General features: G+C 51.1%; 2 protein-coding genes across 2 annotated transcripts in view; both read right to left on the minus strand.

Annotated features, from left to right (window-relative positions):
- The window catches only part of INTS3 (integrator complex subunit 3), a 36844-nt gene extending 21633 nt beyond the window's left edge, over positions 1 to 15211 (minus strand). Inside the window, exons 1-6 of the mRNA XM_063316621.1 lie at positions 15065 to 15211; positions 7868 to 7951; positions 7207 to 7290; positions 4378 to 4491; positions 3441 to 3525; positions 112 to 178 (exon numbers count right to left, since the gene is read on the minus strand). Coding sequence (XP_063172691.1) covers positions 112 to 178; positions 3441 to 3525; positions 4378 to 4491; positions 7207 to 7290; positions 7868 to 7951; positions 15065 to 15211 — 581 coding nt within the window. The remainder of the gene's footprint in view (positions 1 to 111; positions 179 to 3440; positions 3526 to 4377; positions 4492 to 7206; positions 7291 to 7867; positions 7952 to 15064) is intronic.
- Positions 15212 to 19043: 3832 nt separating this feature from the next.
- NPR1 (natriuretic peptide receptor 1) overlaps positions 19044 to 22408 on the minus strand; it is a 31319-nt gene continuing 27954 nt past the window's right edge. Inside the window, exons 19-22 of the mRNA XM_063316620.1 lie at positions 21225 to 21399; positions 20222 to 20320; positions 19708 to 19799; positions 19044 to 19551 (exon numbers count right to left, since the gene is read on the minus strand). Of these exons, the coding sequence (XP_063172690.1) occupies positions 19489 to 19551; positions 19708 to 19799; positions 20222 to 20320; positions 21225 to 21399 (429 nt within the window). The 3' untranslated portion in view covers positions 19044 to 19488. The remainder of the gene's footprint in view (positions 19552 to 19707; positions 19800 to 20221; positions 20321 to 21224; positions 21400 to 22408) is intronic.

Consider the following 22408-nt stretch of genomic DNA (forward strand, 5'->3'; position numbering starts at 1 on the left):
GCAGAAGGAAAGGAGGGGGGGAGGCACATCTGATCACGCCACGAGAGCGAGGTCTGGCCGGCTCCGGCTCCCGGGGAGCAGGACGGTTCCTGTATAACCCACCGGGCCTACCTCTGTTCCGTGAGCATGTCGAGAATGTTTTCTGCCAGCCAGATGTTCTTTGAGGTCACATCTCCACCTGCGAGCAGAGAAAAAGCGAGAAAGGAAAGATGCCGCTGGGGTTTGGCTAAGTTGCCCGCTGCCCCTTGGGCAGGGAGAATGGGATGGAGTTTCTGCCCCCCGCCACCCACCCACCCACCCAGACAGGACATCTTCCACGGTCCTCTCTGGGCGGCAGAAGATGTCAGGAGCACTGGTGGCGAGCAGGAGGGGGCCCCGATCCAGGGGGGAAAACGCAGGCGTAGTACTGAGGAGTTGAGCAGCCATTCAGAGAGACACAGAACAGACCCGCCTTGACTTTCGGGGTTTGTCTGTCTGGGTTTTTCCCAGGCTTCTTCAGTTTGTTAGGATTTTCTGTCTATGTAGCAGTAATAAAACACTAGAGACCTATTCCTTGTCTCAGCGTGGTTCCTGACTGTTAGGACAGAAGAAGTGGAATCAAATGGGAAGCTTAGTGATGGAAATTTCTGGACGTGAACAAAAGAGGCTTTTTCAGGCAGGACAAAGGATCTAGGCCAGTGTTTCTCAACGCTGGCAACTTAAAGATGTCTGGACTTCAACTCCCAGAATTCCCCAGCCAGCATGGCTGGCTGGGGAATTCTGGGAGTTGAAGCCCAGACATCTTTAAGTTGCCAGCGTTGAGAAACACTGATCTAGGCCCTCTGGGGCCAAGCTGAACTGCCAAGTTTCAAACACCAGGCCTCCTTTCTTCCCCGTCCATCCCATCATCCACCCACAGATATTTGCTTGCAGGGACGTCTGAATTGCAAGCTCCTGGCCATAGCTCCAGACAGCTCGGAGAAGGTTGCAAGTTGACCACCTCGAGGGAGGACAAGCGAACCCCAGAGATCCCTTGATCAGGGTAGATCCAGGACAGCGATCCTCTGACCCTCTCGATCTTGTGCCCCAAGGACCCCACCACCACAGTCCACGGCAAAGGTTGCAACAGGTCCTAGGCAATATTTGGTCTCTAAAAAGCTGGCCTTTTTGACAAAGCCTCCTGCAAAATTTCACCGTGTTGATTGGTTTAAAAAAAAAAAAGGGGGTGGGGGTTCCTCCAATACTCTTGCAACACAGGCTCCCTATGATAGAGGGAACGATATCTAAACCATCTCTTATTTTTGTCCAGATCACAAAAGGAGCCTCCTCTTTCTTTTTGTTCTTCCAAGTAACAAGGCTGTTTTTTTCTCCCTGGTCGCTCCCTTTCGGCCCGAGCGCGAATCATTCCTCACCGTCATCTTTGCCAAATGCAGAAATTTCAGACCGGGGAACAGGAAGGCTGCAGGTTATAAACAGCCAACCTGGCCACGGGCCTGGCATTCTTTGCTGATAAACACAGAGATGGAGATAAAAAGAGAGGCTGGTGGGTATACATTTTTCTTCCTTTCTTTTGCTTGCTAGATTTACGTCCGCCTTCTATACGGGAGCTCAAGGGGGTGTACTTCTTTCTTCCAATTCTCCCCCACAACAACAGCCCTGCGAGGTGGGTTGGGCTGAGAGCGGGACACTGGCTTAAAGTCACCCAAGAAGCAAAGGTAACTTAACCACTATGCCACGCTGGTTTTTCGGAGACAGCCTTCCTGCCTATACAAATCTGTCTCTAGAGTTACATATCATTCTTTCTCAGGTTTTCCCCACAACAACAACCCTGTGAGGGAGGCTGGGCTGAGAGAGAGAGAGAGAGAGAGAGAGAGAAACTAGCCCAATCAGGGAACATCCATGACTGGGTGGCAGGGGGGACTAGTACCTGTACCCCCCCTTCCTAATCCAGCATCCTCACTCTTATCCTCAAAATCCCTGTCCCTCCCAATTCAGTATATACCAAATCAAAGGAAAATGTGAGGGGGAGGGGGAACCACCCCCCTCCAATTTCATAGACTGCCTTTGAAATAACTAGGCGGTCCGTTTTATAAATGGTTTATAGCTGAATCTCTTTGCAAAACAATTCCCAGATAAGCCGGGTTATAAAATTGGACAACGTTCCTGCCTCAGCGACGGCATAAGCAATTTCGTAACGGCTGCATATTAAATAACTCATCAAACCCTCCTTTACATTTATTTTGTGTTTCTTGTGATTGCTTCGCAGCATAAGCCTCTCACATTATTCTTCGTAAATTAAACCTCCTTAATTTAGGCCGCGCTCAGCACAGCTTCCCCATCAGCTGTTCTTTCTCATCTCTCCCCCACCTGCCCGCCTTGGAGCAGCGAAGGCGAAAAAACGTGTTTTGGGAGCAGCCAGGGGTTTGGCTCCGCAGGAAGCAGGGCTCATTCTGCGAAAGGCTGTGGTGTAACAACAATGAAGACCCTTAAGCTGAGCCCCACATGGCCAGACTTCCAGGACAACCGCAGGGGTGTGCAAAACATTTTGAATTTGAACCATTTCAAGCCTGAGAGCATTCTTCGCAGCTCAGAACAGGGAGTTCCCAACCGTTCTGGATTTTTGGGAACCGACAAGGTTGAAAAGGTTTGGATCCAAAATGCTTTGCACGCCCTAAGAGAAAGGGTCCAAAACTTTGGACGCTATCGCCGCTGTGAACATCCTTCCAGGTCATGAAACTCATACTACAAATGTTGAAGGTTGGACTGCCTGGAAATCAAGAGGGACGATGCTTATTGACAGCCTGGCTTGGTTCGAGCCGGCGTCCGACGTGGGAAAAAGCCACGGTTGATTAGCACAGCCGATGTTTGGAAGGCTCCCGAGAAACCAGCTGCATCACAGAAAGTTAAAAGACTAAAATGTGCAGCGGGCCATGGTATGACTCAGGACATCCCTAGGAAAAAGAGATGCCGGCCCTGATGGCAAGATTGCCCTCTTCAGACACGTGCAAGAACAGCACTGGGCACCACACTGCATCAGCCCTTTGAAGTGAAACTGGACTCTCCAAATTCCAAAGTGACCAGGTTGTGAGGTGTGGAAGGTGGGAATCCAATCATGGCTTGCTTGCTTTTAAAGGAAAACCAAACCTTCTGGCCCAGAGTCACCAGGAGTCGGGCAGCATATAAACTGAATAAATTATTAATTGTTATTATTATTTTCTCTGGCTCTTGCTGCCTTTGAAAGTCTCCCGGTGTCCCCAGACACGTGCATTTGTTAAGATAAACGATCCCCCGCCAGCAAAGGGAGACCAGGATTCCACCCAGCTCAAGAATAAGCAAGGACAACAGACAGGGATCGAGGCTTCAGGTCAGTTTCACCTCTCTGCAGCAGAGGCCTGGCATTCCACAACGGGCACGGGCATCCTGCTGGGGCTGAAACCAGCGCCTCCCCCCAGGACACCCACCTGCAATCTGCTTCATGAACGTCATGCAAATCCCGTCAATGCCGAGAATCCCACTCCGGACCATCTCGCGCAGCAGCCAAACCAGCTAAAGGAGAGAGAAATCGCTCTGCCGTGGCTGTTAGGACAAACTGGGCGCCTAGCTATGACCCCGTGTTTATGCCAGGTCATGGCCGTGCCGCTGGGCCAGAAATACAGAGGCCTAACCAAAAACTAGCCCAGGGTTTCTCAACCAGGGTTGCACGGCACCCTCGGCTTCCACGAGAGGTCCCTGGGAGATCGCCATTTATTTAAAAAATTATTTCAAATTCGAGCCACTTCTCATTCAAGAGGTAAGTTTCATTCTCTATTTTCAGTTTAAGAACACTGTTAATGCATCTATACAGGCCTGTACATGAAACAAATATAATAATTTTGCAACCTCTGGCCTATATTTGAGCCTGAATGGGCAGGGGTTCCCCAAACGGGGCCTGAAAAATATTTCAAGGGTTCCTCCAGGGTCCAAAGGTCGAGAAAGGCTGATCTAGACTATTCTGAAACCAAAACCACAACCCAGAAAAGAGCATCTCTGTAGTGGGTTTTGTATCGCAAAAGAGGTTGTATCTCAGGGGCCACGTCGGGCCATCCCAACTGCCTGGTTCTTCTTCCCCAACTTTTATGGGCCCGTTCCCCATCCTGAAAAACCTCCTTCCTTAAATTTGAACCCACATCTCCCACAATTCAGAAAGGGAAGAATGTCGCGGAAGGGACGTGAATGGAAAGCATTTCTCTCATGACCAAGCTGGGCTCCATCAGCTGCAGGAGCCCAGAAGTGCCTCTACAAGGGCCGTTCCTGAGGCCAAAATCACTTCTGGGCCTAACCTGTCCCTGCACCCCCTCGCCCCCATTTTTAAGCACCCAAAGAAACACAGAAACGCACAGACAGACGCATGCTTCCCACCTGTGTTCGACAGGCGTCTTGCAATTTTAGGTATTTCTCCATGAGAATCTGGTTCATCTTGTTCAACACGGTATTCATCCCGTCTCGGCTCACCAACGCCAGGTCTCGGTAGCACTGCGGCAGCGAAAGAAGACGGAGAAAGAGAAATGCTGTTAGATCAGCTGAATGGAAGGGAACAACAGGGGTCTTTTTAGAAGGTCCAGCCTGTAACGATTAGATGAAGGGCGATGGATGAATTCATGGAAATAGCAATACCAGTAAGAGTAACAACGTCCTTCCTGCTCGGAGAGAGAGGGATGCGGGAAAAGCTGTCACAGAATGGGATGAGAGACCCTGCTGGGTTCTGTTTCTGTTCCTGTTTGCTGGCTGGTTCACACGCCTTCAGACTGGAAGCCTGCAAGAAGCCTCAGAGGTCATCAGGTGGAACATAAGCACAAGAAACGGATTCTCGAGAGCCGCAAGAAGTGAAGCGGACAGCACCGGGAGCGGTCACGGATCCGCTGGGAATCGGCTTCTCCAAAGCGCACTGTGGTGTGCGGGCCAGCACAACTCCTGTTCCATCTGGTGGGCTGGTAGATAGAAAGCTAGAGATGGGTAGATGACTGGATGGATGGATGGATGGATGGATTTCTACCTGGTCGGTTGGTAGAAAGAAAGAGATGGTCTGATGACAGGGTGGATGGATGGATGTTCCCACCTGGTTGGTTGGCAGATTGGTTGGTAGGCAGATGTTGGATAGATGGATAGGCAGGCAGGTAGACATTGATGGATGGATGGATGGATGGATTGGATTGATTCTCACTTGGTTAGTTGGTTGGGAAAGAGGGATGGATGGATGGATGGATGGATGGATTGGATTGATTCTCACTTGGTTAGTTGGTTGGGAAAGAGGGATGGATGGATGGATGGATGCTCCCACCTGGGTGGCAGGTTGGTTGGTAGATGATAGATAGATGATAGACAGCCAGGCAGGCAGGCATTGACTGATTGATTAGATTGCTTCTCATTTGGTTGGTTGGGAAAGAGGGATGGATGGATGGATGGATATTGCCACCTTATAATGGTACATAAACCAACAGATAGACAGAAGCCAATATGCTGGAAGACAGAGCTTGAAAATTTGGGGTGAAAGGGGAGAAGTGAGTGAGGGCTCTTGCCTTTGCCCTGATGCAACTGAAATGCTAGCATGCAGGAGGGGGGGAAGAGGAGGAGGAGGAGAAGAAAATAAAGAGCCGCCGGCTGAATTGCTTCTCCATTAATGCTAATTTGTGTCACTAAATGTCACTCCACGCCGGAAAAACAAGGTTGAGTCTTCCGTATTCCCCTTCAAGAGGTTAACGAGCTTCTGGAAGAGGCTTTTGATTAAATTCCTGCCCTGCAGAGACCCGGTCAAGACCAGGGACCAGCTGCCGTGGCCTCTGGAAATGTTAAAAGCCCAACTCCGAATCCTGAACAAGTCCTGCTGGGCGGCCAGAGGAAGGCCCTTCCCCCTTTGAACCGCTTAGAATTCAAGCAACTTCTTCAACCGCTTAAGGAGGTGATTTTGGAAAAAGTGGGAAAGCTAATGCTAAACCAACTTCTGATCTTATCGAGGTGAAAAGAGAATTGCGCTGCCCAGCTTCTTTTCTCCACTCGTGTGCAAACTGAACGGGTTATCCAAAGGGAATCATGTCCCCTGCGACTACAACCCCCAGGAGGGCTTATCCGGATCTCCTGCTACGATCCGCACAAACACCTCAGCTTATTTCAAACCGGCTGCTTTGTTTTTCGGCGGCCTGCCGTACCTGGCACGCCCAGAAAGCGGACCAGAGCTGCCGCTGCTGCCGCACAAACCCAGCCCTTCTTCTTCGGAAGCGTAAGTGGGCAGATTTGCCCAACCCAGCAGGGTAAAGATGCCCTTGGTGCGTTTCCAGTTCAACGTGTCAAGCAAACGGAGCGAGAAAGGAGCTGAAGGGCCAGCACAGCCCATTTCGTTGGCTGGAAAATACGACAGCCTGGCAGCACATCACTCACTCAAGGAATGCCAGAATAGCAGCCAGTTTGAGTAAAGGGTATAAGATAAAAGCTTAGGAAGGGGGTTTCAGTGGGGGGAGGAAGAGGAGGAGGAGGAAACTCCCTCCCTCCCGTGCAAAGAACTTTAATTAAAAGCAAAACCCGGCCACAAATCCTCTGTGTTACGACAAGGGGGTGGCAGGGCCTCCTTGGGCTGCTCTTGAAGACGATCCAAAAACTGGGTCAGGCACACTCCCACCACACGCAAAACGGGAGCGTCGCGGCGACTCTCACCCTGCACCGCAGACGCGGGTTAAAAGGCCGCCCGGCCTCCCGACTCGCCACCTCAGCGTCCCTGTCTTAAAGCCTTTTTTTGGATTTTTGCAAAACCGGGTAGCTCTTCCCTCTCCCCTGCAAGATGGCCCTGTTTTGACTGCAGGCCCTGCAGTATCGTCAAGGATTACAGTTTGGAAAAGCCGGTGGGAGAATCACGGGGCGCAGGCCGTGCAGGGCATCCCGGCTTCCTTTAGTTCGGGCCCTTGAAAGGCTAAGGATGCTGTAAAATTAAAGGGAACGGGGGGGGTGGAGTTGATTAAGTCACCCCACCCTCTGCACCTGTGTTTCCGCCTCTCCGGCTTTTGCTTCCACAGGACGAGAATCAGGAAGAGAACACTTCTCCGCCCCCATTTCCCATCTTTTCCTACCCCCTTCTGGTTGGACAGCCCAATCCCCACTTCCCCACCCGCACCGCCCCGATCTCTTTGCCTGAGATGCAGCTGTGACTTGCAGCGCCCCAAAGGAGAAACAGAGGCGAGCAAATCAGAACAAACCTCTTACCTTCTGGGCCTGAGCGGGCTCCGTCAGGATCATGGTGAAGAGCCCAAGGCAGACCTCCTCATGCTGTGGTGCTCCTTTGCACACCTGAAGGAGCAAGAAGGAAAGGTAACGCCGCGGCCCGCGCTCAGGGGTGGCGGGGAGGAGGAAGAGGGCACAGAAATTGGCAGATCTCCCTCCCAGAAATTGGCAGATCTCCCTCCCAGAAATTGGCAGATCTCACTTTTCGGAGCCCCTGTGAACGCTTCGCCCTGCTTCCGCTGGACTCTGTCATCCCTGACTGGTGGGAAGTGAAGGTGGGGGAGTCCCTAAAAGCAGCTGGAAGGGTGCAAGTTCTCAGCAACACAGGGTAACTCTCAACAGCAGCATTCAGAGGTCAGGCGTCTTAACGCTCCGCACCGGCCTCAGAAAGGCAGTCCATGCACACCTCAATCTGCGGCCACCTGGCAAGGGCGGTAAAGGAAGCCGGCCGACCAGTCATCTCCAGAAGGAGGTGAAGAACGTCTACAAGATGACTCAGGGCCACTGACGCTGATTTTGGAGCCAGTCCTGCTGCTGCCTCCCAACCGGTTTCATTTCAGTTCCTCCTGGAAATCCTGGACAGCTGGAGGAGACCCTGGGGGGGGGCGAGCAGAGCAGAGGCGACGGCGCGAAAGACACTCACGTGTGCATTAAGGGCGTCGTTGGCTTCTCGCTCGGAGACCCCGCCGGTCAGGGTGGTCACCGTGCCCATGCATCTTTCGAGCCTCTGAAAGGGAAAAAGGAAGACATGGGGCCGACTTGAAAGGGAAGGCGTGACACTCCTTGTCCAGAAGGTGTTCAAACGATGGGCCAAGAGGGCCTTTGGAAGGTCCTCCTCCTTCAAATCCAGCTTCACCCCTTGGCAAAAGGCACGGAAGTGGGTTGCCAGTCCTGTACAAGCACACCGATGGATTTAAAGCAGTGTTTCTCAGCCTTGCAACTTTAAGACGGGTGGACTTCAACTCCCAGAATTCCCCAGCCAGCATGGCTGGCTGGGGAATTCTGGGAGTTGAAGTCCACCCGTCTTAAAGTCGGCAAGGTTGAGAAACATTGCTTTAAAGTATCCTGCAATTTAGGATTTGGAGGGGGGGGCTTCTAACCACAATTAGGAAAGACAGAATAACCCAGGGGGGTCATTCTGTGATTCCTCCTCTCAACCACCCATGCAGGAAGAGCTGCAGGGAGGCACTGACATGACTCAGGCAGTCCTCGCTTAACAACCATTCGTTTAGTGACAGTTCGGACTTACAACGGTGCTGGAAAAACCGACTTGCGGCCAGTCCTCACACTTACGACCATTGCGGCGTCCCCATGGCTGTGAAACTAAGCGGGCGGAAGCTAAGAGGAGGTGTTTTTCTGCTACCTTACGGACTAGGCTTCCTCGAAAGTAAGACCCGCTTGGCTTTCCAGCAACAAATTGAAGCCGGACGGTTCCAAAGAGCTTTCGTTAAGACAACGCCGTAGGAAGGCCATACGATATCGCTGTGGGGTTTTTTACTGTTTCATTGTTGTGCTTCTGTTTGCAGTTTGCGGAGGTTTCCTAACAAATGCCGCAGCAGCATAATCCAGCAAACCAACCAACCAATGAACTTCAGCATTCCAAGCAAGCCGATCCGGTTTCCCCCTCTCCAACCCGGGCCGGCGAAAAGGAAGAAGGACCGCCCTCCCGAGCAGAAACTCAGACAGGGGTGCAACGGGGAATTTCTCTGCATGGGGCTGCAAATGTGGATGCGGGGCCTTTTTCGTTTCTGCATTAGGCCACCCAGGAGCGACCAACCTTCCTAGGCTCGGCCCGTGAGTGCCAATATTTGTTCATCAAGAAAAGGTTCAGGGCAGATTTGATCAAACATTGCAATGCAACCAACAGCAAGCTCCGTCCGAGCGTCTGCATCCGTACAGGAAGTTTGTTGACTCGCGGATCCCTGACAATGGATGAACGTGGATCCCAAACAAAGCCCATAGAAAAGATCCTTGAGAGGACTCAAGAACAGTCATGATGGGGTCCCACCCTCCCCGCAACCAGTTGAGCTTCCGGCTGGGAGTTTCTGCTCTTTTGCAGAAGAGGAGAAGATTCTCACCGGGAGACGGGCAAATCACGGCCACGCTCAGCAATCAGCCGGCAATCTTTCCCTCGCTCGGTTCTGGGGCTACTGAAGTTAATATGGCTGTTTTGGCTGTTTTAACTTCAGTAATAATATAACGAGAATAATAATACTGCAGCTAAAACAGCCAAAACATCGCCTGCGTTGGCTCCTGAGGAGGAACGCTGGAGGTGCCCAGGGTCCTCGAAATATTTCGCTGAACTACAACTCCCAACCTCCCCCTCCTTGGGCTCAGCCAGCTGGAGCTGCTGGGAGTTGAAGTCCGGCCAATCAGGAGGGCTACTGGGTCCCCTCTCCTGGCCAGCCCAGGCCCTTCCGACGCACTTTGCCAAAATATGCAGCATTAGACAGAACATGGGACCCAGCAGGAAGACATCTAGCGAGCGCACCCAGAGATCACCTGCTAAGTGGGGTTGAGAAGCCCTTGGAGGCCAACCATTTTTTATTCAAGCCGCAGAAGTGTTGCCGAGAGGTCGGGGAAAGATTCATCACTCCCTGGCCAAGTCCCTTTGGCGGGGAGTCGATTGGGACACCGCCGTTTCGGCCCACAGCTAACCAGGTGTTTTGGACTTCCAGGCCGGACAGCCCTGCCTGGGTGATCGGTGCTGCGGCAGCGTGGGAGTTTGAATCCCAGAGGGCTTGCCAGGCCGAATACAAAATTCTGACAGCCTGCCACTGCTCGAAGAAGGCAAATGCTTCTCCGGTGGCTTCAAGTTTCCAGCCCCTCAGAAGGTCCAACAGCCTTGACAAGAAGCATGAGCCGAATGCCAAGATAAGCCCCAATTGTCAGAGACTCTAAGGCCAAGTCAACATCTAGAAGAATTTCAGGGGCAGCAAAATAAACCTTCCTTTCTATGTTTCTTTCTCCCCTTCCTTTCCTTTCCCCTGGTCTCTCCTTCCCCCATTCCTTCCTTCCTCCCTCCCTTCCTTTTTTTCCTCTCCTCCCTCTCCTTCCTCCTTCCCTTCCCCTGGTCTCTCCTTCCTTCCTCCCTCCCTCCCTTCTTTCTTCCCTCCCCTCCCTTTTTCTCCTCTCCTCTCCTCCCTCTCCTCCCTCCTTCCCCCCCTGGTCTCTCCTTCCTTCCTCCCTCCCTTCTTTCCTCCCTCCCCTCCCTTTTTCTCCTCTCCTCTCCTCCCTCTCCTTCCTCCTTCCCTTCCCCTGGTCTCTCCTCCCTCCCTCCCTCCCCCCCTCCCTTTTTCTCCTCTCCTCTCCTCCCTCTCCTTCCTCCTTCCCTTCCCTTCCCCTGGTTTCTCCTTCCTTCCTTCCTTCCTTCCTTCCTTCCTTCCTTCCCCTCCCTTTTTCTCCTCTCCTCTCCTCTCCTCCCTCTCCTTCCTCCTTCCCTTCCCCTGGTCCCTCCCTCCTTCCTTCCTTCCTTCCTTCCTTCCTTCCTTCCTTCCTTCTTTCCTTCCTTCCTTCCTTCCCCTCCCTTTTTCTCCTCTCCTCTCCTCCCTCCTTCCCTTCCCCTGGTTCCTCCTTCCTTCCTTCCTTCCTTCTTTCCTTCCTTCCTTCCCCTCCCTTTTTCTCCTCTCCTCTCCTCCCTCTCCTTCCTCCTTCCCTTCGTCAACGACTGTCGATTACGTGCCATCAAGTCCGCATCAACTCTTAGCAATGACATAGATTTTTCTCCGTGGCCATCTGGCCCTACCCTGGTCCTTCAGGTCTTCCAAAGGTGCACTCATCACCCGTCATCATGGTCAATGGCCAGGCTTATAGAGGATGGGGTGACTTATGGCTTCCAGAACAGATGGGAGCCTGTCTTCTAAGTCACTGCATCCTGCTGAAGCGTGGCCCTTGCGCATGATGGCAGGGTGGGCCAGAAGACCATCAAAAGTGCCCTGAGACTGGCCCAGGCGAAAAGGCCCGCTGAATCTAGGATTCATTTCCCTTATGTTTCCGAGAACCACAGGCAAGACACGAGCGCAAGAACACACCTCCTACACACTTGTACGCCACAGAGGCACAATAACCCCCTACGGTCATTCAAAACTCTGTCTTGAAGTACTGCAGGTAAGTCACACCTGGCCAGAAAAAGGAAAGGAGTGGAGAAGACAAGCCCTGAGTACACTAATCCTGGCCAGCTGAGATACTCCTCACAGGCTGGATTTACATAAGCCAGAGTTTGCTTGAATCGTGGTTTATTAAACAAACTACTGGTCACACAATGCAGAGCCATAAAACACAATGGCTAGGATCGGGGAGTGTGCTAAGCCAAGGATAAGCAACCCAGTGCCCTGTGAACATTCCCAACTTGTTCTCCAACCATCTGTGCCAACCGAAGCTGAAGAACAAAGGAAAATAACTGAAGGGCCTCAGGTGCCCACCCTTTTGGGCTAACGCAGAAGTCTATAAGCTGCATTTTGCATAGGGCAACATGTAAATTTATATTCTGTTATTTTTTAACCTCTCTGGAGAGCACCCCCTCCTCTCCACACCGCTGTGCCTTCACCAGGCACCCTTTCCCACACGGGTCCACAAATCTGTTGATTCCCCCTTAGCGGGAGGTGCCGCAACAGGGCGTCCCCAGGACACCTTGGGGCTGAACCAAGCAGATTTCTGAACCTGCTGGGACCCCTCCTGCCCCGCCAGCACAGGGGCCAAGGAGAGACGGCGGAAAAAACCCGCTTTCCTAAGCTAATCTCATACTCCCAGACACTAAACATTTGTTCTGGCAAGCGTGTCTGCCCTTAACGTTACCGTTTACGATCTTATGCTGGCATGCCAGCAAATAGCCTCCCTTGTTTGGTGGCATATCAAGCCGAAGACGCACATTCGGGCCTTACGTGCCCCACCTTTGCTGCTGTTCTACTGTAAAAACGTTTCTCTTTCCAGGGAACACAATCCGTCTCCAAGCAGGGAGGAAAAGAGACCTTTTATCCGGAGATGTGAGAAACCGGGAAAGGGCCAGGAACGGATTAAATTAAGAACAGCTCAGCAGCAAGCGTCAATTTCAGCCAGGGCTCATGGCACTAAGTGTGGGAAAGACGTGTTTCTCAACCGCAACTCCCTGCTGGCTTCCTTGTGGCCCATTTACTGGGTCGTCAGCATACGTGTCTCCTTCGAAACTTTATTTTTTTATCTGCCTTTCCTACTCTTCTGAGGGGAAACAGAACTCAAAGCATCTCAACTTCGCGCAGGTGGTCCTCGCTACCTGCGGCCACAGATCAAGTCCCACTGGAGTGAACCTGGAGACTCCTGTCCAGTAAGGGGCTTTTTTGGCCTGTTTTTAGCATCTGCAGTGCCACTCAAACCAGGGGTCAGGCAGTGTGCAAATTTAGTAAATAAATAAGCAGCGCCCTTCGGGTGCTGTCCCCAGCAGAGCTGCAAAAATGTCCCCTTGTTTTAGTTCGGTCACGAACTAAAGGGACCCGCCGAAAGGGTCCGCCACCCAACGCACGCCTTGGATTTGGAGGAAAAGGAGGGAGGTGGAAGAGGAAAAGGGATTGAATCCGAGGCAGCGGCCCTGGGCACGGCAGTTCTTTAAAAGCTCAACAGCCACCAGTCCCAGCTTCGAGGCCTCACTGCAGCCAAACAGTAGAGCAGTTTAACCACCACGTCACTGTAAAAGAAAATACCTCTCTGCTGTCCTCTAATGGGGGGCAGGGGGGAGAAATGTAAACTACTGGCTTCGTTATCTGCCTGGCATTGCAAAATGAGGGTATGCAGGGAGAAGGTTGTTTGTGACTTGGTAGGAACAGGGCCTGCTTCCAATTTGCCTCGAGCTGGGCAAGTCGCATTGGGCTGGCATGGATCCTTCTGCCTTGTTCCCCCCTCTGGCCCCGTTGCTAGCTCAACAGCCAAGTTTACGAGGCACATGAGGCTGTGCAGAATTGTTGAAGCAGAAGCCCAGGCCTGGCTAATCTGGTCACACAACTTGCCAGAAACAACAGGCCAGAACTAATGGTCCAGGAGATCCTGCGCTCTTGAATTTCTTTCTCTCCAACCCAGGAGAGATGCTGCAAGCCAAGCTCACGTAGACAATATCTATTGGTGATAAGCCCATACAGGTAGTCCTCACTTAACAACCATTCGTTTAGTGAAGGTTCAGACTTACGACGGTGCTGGAAAAACTGACTTGCAACTGGTCCTCACACTTACGACCGTTGCAACATGCCTGTAGTCACGTGATCATGATTTGGGCGCTGGGCAGCCAGTTCACACTGGTGACCATCGCAGCGTCCCATGGTCACACAATCGCCATTTTTGACCTTCCCAGCTGGCTTCTGGCAAGCAAAATCAGTGGGGAACTGCGCGATTTGCTTAACGACTGCGGCAAAAAAGGTCGTAAAATTGGGTTGGATTCGCTAAATGACCCCTTAGCTTAGCAACTGAAATGCCGGTGGTTGTTAAGTGATTACCTGTACTATCAAATTATGCTTCCAATTATGTTTCCTTAAATGAAAAGTAGGAAAGGCAGATAAAAAAATAAAGTTTCGGCAGAGAAATGTATACCAACGAACCAGTAAACCGGCCACAAGGAAGCCAATGCAGCTATGCTGAGATACAATTCAGGCCAAAGCCAGTTGGATCCAGAGCAAGGAAAAGATAACACAGCAACGTCTTCCTCAACCTAGCATCCATCCTGGGGGGAAAACTTGCAGGATTCCTGCTAAATGTTTCAGCAACTTATCTGGAAGGCATCGAGGGAGGGAAAGATGGGGTAAGACGACATGGGGAAGTTGAGCATGAAAAGAAGATGGACTCGCCTTGGGAAACTACTCCTGAACTATCAGGCACACAGACACACATTTTTCAAGCTGCAGAGCCACCGTTCTCCATTTGTGAAGGCAAGGAAAAAGTTTATACGGTCCCCTAGCAGAACAGCTGGAAGCCCCAAGTGCCATGCAAGGTGGCCACTTCCTAACCCGGTCCCCTCCTATTATCACCACCCCCCTGCAAGACAAAAGAAATCATAAAATCCCACACTTGCATGGATTTATATCAGCGTGCATGGCTGCCCCCTCACTCTGGGCAGGCAGCAGGAATTACAGTACGGTCTAAATGCAATGCGTATTAAAAATAAACGAATTTCCCCTGCGGACTAAGGGGAAGCGAAGGGGAGTACCTTGGAGGTGTCTGCAAAGAAAGGCTTAAGGCCAGCCTCGGATTTGTAAAAGAAGCATCAGCTTTCCAGGCTCTGAACTGGGAAAGCTCTCTTCCGATCCCAGCCAGGAGCAAAGAAGCACCTGCCTCCCGCCAGTGACATCCGCGCACGGGCCGCCTATGCCCACCAGTACAACCAAAGAGAACAGCCACCAGCTCGGGAAGGTCTTTCAACCGTGGTTCTTTCCTCCTGCCAGAAGGGCTTTGGGTTCCCATCAGCAGAGAGACCATCGCTCACGGCGGGCAAGGAGCTGAAGGCAGCCCTCCAAACCCACGCAAACTTCTGGCGTAACTTTCTGAACCGTTCCTTGCAAGCTCAAGTAAGCATCATCATCAAACGAGGAAAGGAAAAGGAAGGAGGAGGAGGGAGAAGAAGAACAGACTGGAACAGGAGGAGGAGAGGAATAGAAGACAAGAATGGGGGAGGAGGAGGAAAGCAGGGGAGAAGTAGGAATAATAGTAATAACAATAGTAAAAATAATAATAATGGCAATGGCAATACGAAACACCATGCAAATGTTCCAAGTGGCCTTAGGCCTGAGAACAGATTCAGGTCTTAAAGCTGGGGAGGCCACGCACAGGCTGAAAAGCCCCCTCCTTTCTGGCAAGCCAAAGGAGAGCCCCCCCTGCCCATACCTACCTCCTCTAACTCATCCTTGGCATCCAGGCTGGTGTAGATCAGCAGCTTCCCTCCTCCTCCTCCTCCTCCTCCTCCTCCTCCTCCTCCTCCGCCGCCTCCTCCGCCCGCTGCAGCGGCTGGGCCCCCTTTCCCCTTCTGCATCTCCATGGCAGGTGGGGGGAGGCACCCCCTCCCTCCCTCCCTCCCTCCCTCCCTCCCCCTCCCTCAGCAAGCCTCCCTCTGCCTTCTCCCCCAAGCGGGGCAAGGAAGGGGAGGGGGGGCGAGAAACAGGGAAGCCCCCACTCACCCCCCCAGGGTGTCACTCAATAGCTGGGGGGGGCTAGAAGCACCAGATCGGAGGCTGGCCAGGGGGGTGCAGAGAAGGGGGGACCCAGCCTAACGCCCCCCCTCCCCACATGCACACCCTTATCTCCCTCCTGGGGGGGCAGGCCCACCCTTCAGGCTGGGGGGGTCAAGGAGGCCCTATTTGGGGAGGGGGCTCCAGTTACTACGGGGGGGGCCTCTCCACAGTCTATATCAAGATTGTGTTTAACCACTGAATGGGGGGGCTCTTTGAGGGGGGTGATGGGGCAAAGGGGGGGCTGTCTTGCTCCTAAGGGGCGGGGCGTAGGGGCTGGGGGCTCCTGGGGGCGTGGCTTCCGCCCCAGGAGGCGGGGCTTGAGCAGCGGGGCTCGAGGGGGAGCCTCTCTGGGGAGGCGTTGCTCTCCTCGCCGCCCTTTTTCGGGGTAAATTAAAGGGGGTGTATAGAAAAGAGGGGGGGCTCTGCGCCTATGGGGGGAGGGAGGGGGGAGTGTGCGCCGCCTCGCCCCCCACCCAGCAGCACAAGACCGGAAGTCAGAGCTTGGGGACGAGCGAGTGTGTGAGGGAGCGGGCGAAGGAAGCATCCCCGCCGGAAGCGCCCGCCTCTCCGGCGCGCCCGCCCCCTCCCGCGCTCCGGGCCTATCACAGCTCGAGGGCGGCGGTGAATGACAGGCCCCATCCCGGCGGGCCAATGAGGGGGAGGTGGGCGGGGAAAAGCGGGAGGAGGCTGGCATTCCACCCGGCGGCGGACGTGGACGTAGGAAAAGTGGAGAGGAGCGCCCCTCCTCGTCGGGGAGTCACTTCCGGGTTCCTTGTGCGCCACGCGATCCGTTTTCGAATCCGGATTTAATCCTTGGAGCCCGTCGGGTGAGCCAGGGAGGCTGCCCTGGTTGGGGCATCCAGTTGCCTCGTGGGGGGGGGCGGGCCCCAGAGTCCTACCCCCACATCAGCTTTATTTTTATATGTCCGAATATTCAGCGAAAATATCACCGCCTTGCAGCCCGAGATGTAGTATCAAGAGTGGACGACACTGCAGGTGGTGGCCGTGTGGTGGTAATAATAATAATAAAAAATAATAGAAATGATGATGATGATGATGATGATGATGATGATGATGATAGCAGCAGCGGCAAAATCAACCCGCCAGCTGGGCACGAGCGAGCGCGAGGCTTATCTTCACGTTTCGTAACTCTACGGGGGGAAAAGAACGAGCCCGACGCCTCTCCCGCCCCCTCCCCACGCGCATGCGCTTTGGGCACCCGGATGGCTCGCTTTCTCCCCCTTTCTTTTTGGACCGCCTGGATGGCCTCCTCCCCCAGCGTGCGCCCCGACGCATGCGCCGTCCCGTCCTTTGAGGACAGCCGCCTTAAGGCGGAATTATTCCGCAATAAGGACTCCCGCGGCGGAACTGTAATTCATTCTGCATAAGGGGCAACTTAACACGTCTGCTTCTTGCAACCTGTATCACATCCGCTTTCGTTACTGAACTAGCAACCCTTTCCTAATCGCTGAACGGCTACACGTGTGTGCGTACATGCACAAAGGCTGTGTAATCTACAGATAGACTTGCGCAAGCAGGATATATGTAGAGAAAGATGCACGCACACACAAACAATACTTAAGTATATGCATACATTGTGTGTGTGTGTGTGTGTATATACACACTTACACACTATATATGCAAATATGCACACACACACACAAATACACTACACACATATCCATACACATACATATCAACACAATATATATCTATGTGCAGACTATATATACACACACACACACTCTCTGACACACTATATGCCTATATCCAGATTATATATGCAGGCACACAAATGCACTAAACACACACACACACACATATATCCATACACATACTTTACATATCTACATGTATACAATATATATATATTTATGTATTTATTTAATTTTTATCCTGCCTTTATTATTTTTATAAACAAGGCGGCGAACATACCAAACACTCCTTCTATGTGCGCACATACACCTTACCTATACTCACTCATTATGTGCATCTGTGTACACACACACACACACTCTCTCTCTCTCTCCCCCTCCCTATATATATATGTATATGTAATATTTATGAATACTGTCTCTTTATAGATATAAGGTTTATGTCCCTGCTTTCTTCTCTGTCCAATAAATAACTTCACATAGCTTGGTTCATTTGAACCCTGGTTAATGGGGTAGCCAGTGCGAGCCCATCCCTTTGTGTGAGTGTGCGGTTCGGTGGATTGTGCAACTCTCCTCCCCAATGATTTCACTGGGCAAATCCTTCAGGCATGCGGTGTGACAGTTACGCATTTTTATTTTTGCACCGATCAAATGTTTTTTCTCTCAACCAATCCAACCAACAAAATGTGCAGGCGTGCGTATATCTGTGCAAAGTGGTGGAGTCCTATTTGATTATTATTTTGTTAGCTTTTAATCTGCCTCTTTATGCTTTGTGTTTTATCTCTGACAGTCTTGGACACTCCGTGCCAGACGCTGTTCCCGAAGAGGTAAGATTTACGTTTCAGGTGAACAAATGTTTAGGAAACCATCAAAAAAAAGAAAAAAAAAGAAACTTGAAAGTAATTATTCTTAACGGAGAAATGAAACCAATCAAAATCTGACAGGACGTTTGCGTGAAAAATGTATTAAGGGCTGGTTCCTTCAGAACAAATGGTTTCAAAGTATTTCCAGAATAGCTTCCATGTGATTCTATCGCAGCAAAACCAAAATATCTTGTAGCAATTTGAAGGCTAATAAAAATTTTATTGGTTTGCCTTCAGAGAATATGGTAGAGGCAATTGCCGTTCAAAGTGCCACCAAAATCTTTGTTGTCTAAAAATGAAAACAGAAGGCTGTGCACAAATATCTATCCAAGCTTTTTTTTTTTGAAGCCTGGTTTTTAATGGTTCAAAAATACTGAGGATTGTTTCTACGCACAAGGGAAATAAATCTTCTGTGAGAGGCTAAATAATGCAATTGTGAACAGCCCAGCGGAAATGAAATCCAATCGGTTAATTATCCTTTTTCCTTGGATTCGTAACAGCATCCGTTTTGTTTTGCTTTTAAAGCAGAACACTGGAAATTCGTTTAAAAAGCAAATGCCATTTTCTCCTTGCACACTCGGGCTATTGACCTCACGCTTGAGGCTCTTGAATCATCACCTGATTTGCACACTTTACACCCACAGCCCAGACAGGTGTGGAATGGCTGACCTGCACTGCCATCCCAGATCAGAGGTGTGTTAGTTGAAAGCAGAGGAATTATTAATAAACAGCACTGCTTTTGATCCACTGAAAAGGTTGGTGTGTCTCAACAGCGAGCGAGGGATGGGCAGAGGATGGGCAGAGGGATGAAGTGATGGGCAGAGGATGGGCAGAGGGATGAAGTTGCGATGCCAACACAAAGCTGTGAAAATTGGAAAAGGGCAATACATATTTCTTCCCCGTTCCTGAAATCTACCACCTGCCGCTGTTTCTCTTGGACCGGCGCACTATTTTAGGCCGTTGGATTCAACATTCAATTTTGCAACGTGGCCACCGGCACCTTGACGCACGTACAGAGTGCCACGCAGCCGCGAAACCCAAACGGGCGGAGCCCTTCCAAAGCCAAACCCAAGGAAAAGCCCTCTGCGCCACACTGGGCTTCACATCAGCCAAAAAAGGGGTCAACATATACATTCCTTTTATTGTAAAATCCGCAGCTCCCAGGAACCCGCATGGGCTTGCGCGTACAGATCCACCGTCCTTCCCTCCCTAGCCACGATGCTGACTCGGCAGCAGAAGGTCCAAATGTCCACACCGGAAAGGAAGAGGAGATGGCCCGAAGGAGGACTGGAGCCCAAGCCAGCCTCCCGTAATTCAGGCAGAGAAGAAGGCGGATCGCCTCCTGATCACCTGCAGGTATCCCAACCTTTGGAACTCGAGGCTAGATTTGCAGGGCAATGCAGAAGCAAAAGGAAATTGGGCAGGGGAGCATGGATGGGCCCCTGGAGTCCATCCATGATGCCCTCAACTCCAAGCCAATGGGTTTCCCTGAAGACAGTCTTGGGTGCCTGAGCCAAGAAGGCAGAGCTCCCTGAAGGGAGCAAGATCAAGCTTCTGCGTCTTTCATCACCCTCGGGTGCTGCTGACCCGTTCCCCCATCAGCCAGTATGTCCGGAGTTTTCCCTTGCCCTGCGAGAAGGAAAGAGGTGGAAGAGAGAAGGTCCATCAGGGCACCAGGCAGAAGGTCCCTCCTGAGCCATTGGCCGCCCGGCGACCCAGGAAACCACAAAAACCGCAGAGCCTGGTTGCGACGAGGACCTTCAGCCCAACCCATGTCCTCCCCACCTTCATCTCTATGTCTCCTCGGAGGTCGAGATCGAAGCACCCAAACTCTTCCAGGATGGATTTGGTGGCCGCTGACAAGTGGATCTTCAATGCTGGAATGACCAGAGAGGTGCATTAGAACATCTGCACAGAACATCTGCATTAGAACGGCTGAACTGGAGAAAGGAAGCAGAGATGGGGACTAGAAGGACACCCTAGGGCTTGTAAGCAAGACCAGGAAGTCAAAAAACTCCTGGAGGACCGTTGTTTTGCTCCACGGATGCAACCCTGAAGGAGCTGAGCTTAATTTGTCCCTTTCAAGATGTCCTCGCTTCCCATGGCCCTCGTAGGGGGACCTTACAGCAGCAGCTTTAGCCGAAATTGTCCCCAACCAAGTACCTCACCATCTTCTCCTTGGTCAGCCATTCTTGGCCATTCAACCATCTCCTTAAAACTGTGTTCAAGCATCCAGCTGGTGTGGAAAACTCTAAACATCCATTCCTCACCCCGTCTCTCCTTCTCCCAGACAATTTACCTTCGCCGTTGGATTCCATGCGCGAAGCTGTGTTCACTGTGTCCCCGAAGAGGCAGTAACGTGGCATCTTCAGGCCTACAACTCCTGCACAAACAGGACCTTGGAGAAGATAATATGGCGGGTCAGGAGGGCAAACAAGATGGGAGTGGGTTTGGTCTAGTGGTTAAGGCGCTGGGCTAGAAACCAGGAGTCTGTGAGTTCTAGTCCCGCCTTAGGCACGAAAGCCGGCTGGGTGACCTTTTGGGCCAGTCGCTCTCTCTCAGCCCAACCCACCTCACAGGGTTGCTGTTGTGGGGAAAATAGAAGGAGGAAGGCGTATTAGGTATGTTCGCTGCCATGAGTTATTTATAAAAATAATAAAGGCGGGATAACAATTAAATAAATATAAATAAATAACCTTTTTAGCTACCGTCCCCTGGCCTGACTATAAGGACTGGTCCTGAACCAACAATATTCAGATCTAATCAAGAATCACTGTCGATTTTTTTTAGTACCCTGGCCTTCTTCCCTTCTTTGGAACCCAAGTGAAGGATATCAGCGCAAGCAAATCAAAAGCTGGCTCCAAAGGCTGATTTCAGAGGTTGAGCTGAATCAGGGCTTATGGGAAGTGAAGCGCTGACTCTAAACCATGGTTGAGATCTCTGGGATGCCGCCAAGCCCGTTTGTGGGGATTTCCCCCTTCCACCTCTCGTCCCTGAGAATCCTAGAACCTGTTTTGTAGACACCCCACAGCACCGTCTGTCTGTGCAGGAGAAACCACAATGGGCAAACCATAGTTTGGGGTGATTCCGTGGTCGACCTCCGTGGTTTTGTCAAAGCACAGCAATGCTGAGACACTGCAAGAAACTGGGTTTACATCTTGATCGTGTAAGTCAGATCCACCGGGTTCTGAAGAGTCATGATGGCCTATCATGGTTCATGGTTGTCTATCTTCTGGTCTCTCGCACACCCTTTCCCGCACCACCCCGCGAGTTCGGGGTAAAGACCTCGGCCAGCTCCTCACCACTGTGGATCCCAATCCGCAGCTTGAGCTGCTGTTCAGGCCGGTGGTGAATTTTGAAGTTGCGGACCGCTTCCAGCAGCGCCAGGGACATGCGGGAAATCTCACGGGCGTGCAGTCGGCCGTTGCGAACTGGTAAACCGGACACCACCATGTACGCATCCCCAATAGTCTCCACCTGCACAGAGAGGCACATCTAATAGAGCATAGGTACACCATACATACACGCCCAGAATAATACAGGTAGTCCTCAAGTTACGACTACAATTGGGACCGGCACTTCCATCACTAAGCGAGGCGGTTGTTAAGTGAGTCAAGCCCAACGTTACGACCTTTTCTGCCACAGTCGTTAAGCGAATCACATCGTTAAGTGAATCCAGCTTCCCCCATTGATTTTGCTTGTTGGAAGCTGGCTGGGAAGGTCACAAATGGTGATCATGTGACCCCAGGATGCCACAACTGTTGTGAATAGATGCCAGTTGCCAAGTGCCTGAATTTTGATCACATGACCGCAGGGAGGCTGCAATAGTCGTAAGTGCAAGGACTGGTCGTAAGTCACTTTTTTCAGCATCGTCGTAACTTCGAACGGTCGCTAAACAAATGGTCGTAAGTCGAGGACTACCTGTATTTCTTTTTTTAAAATATTCTGTATATTTATTGGTGAGTATACCAACCAGAAAATATGATGAGGTACAACAGTAAATAGAACAGTACTAATAAAATCAGAAAAAAATATAGAATAATGAATAAACAAGTGACATTTGTAAAAACTAAAAGTATACCCATAAAATGTTAATGTAGAACCAGCTCAATCCTTTACCGTGTTATTAAATCTAGCCATGTAAACCATCTGTTGCTCCCTCTTCTCAGTTTTAGTACAATATGTTATGTCAGTACAATAATACTTGTCTGATCAGTTTAGATTCTTATTACCACGTAAGTTCCTTAGAGTATTAAATGTAGAGAAAAGAGAAGGCAAGAAAAAAGGGGGGAATTTCTCTCAATATCAGTTGGTTGTGAGTATTCACGTTACAAGCATCACAACTAGTTGACATTCTTCAAACTGAAACATGTCGAATATGTAATAAAATGAAAAAAGGAAGGAGAAGATATTATTGATGTAATAATATCTTACATCAAGATATTTGTTTTACAATGATAGTTCCGATCTTAAGGAAAATTACAAG

Source organism: Candoia aspera, chromosome 17 (assembly GCF_035149785.1).
Source record: "Candoia aspera isolate rCanAsp1 chromosome 17, rCanAsp1.hap2, whole genome shotgun sequence".
Taxonomy (NCBI): Eukaryota; Metazoa; Chordata; class Lepidosauria; order Squamata; family Boidae; genus Candoia; species Candoia aspera.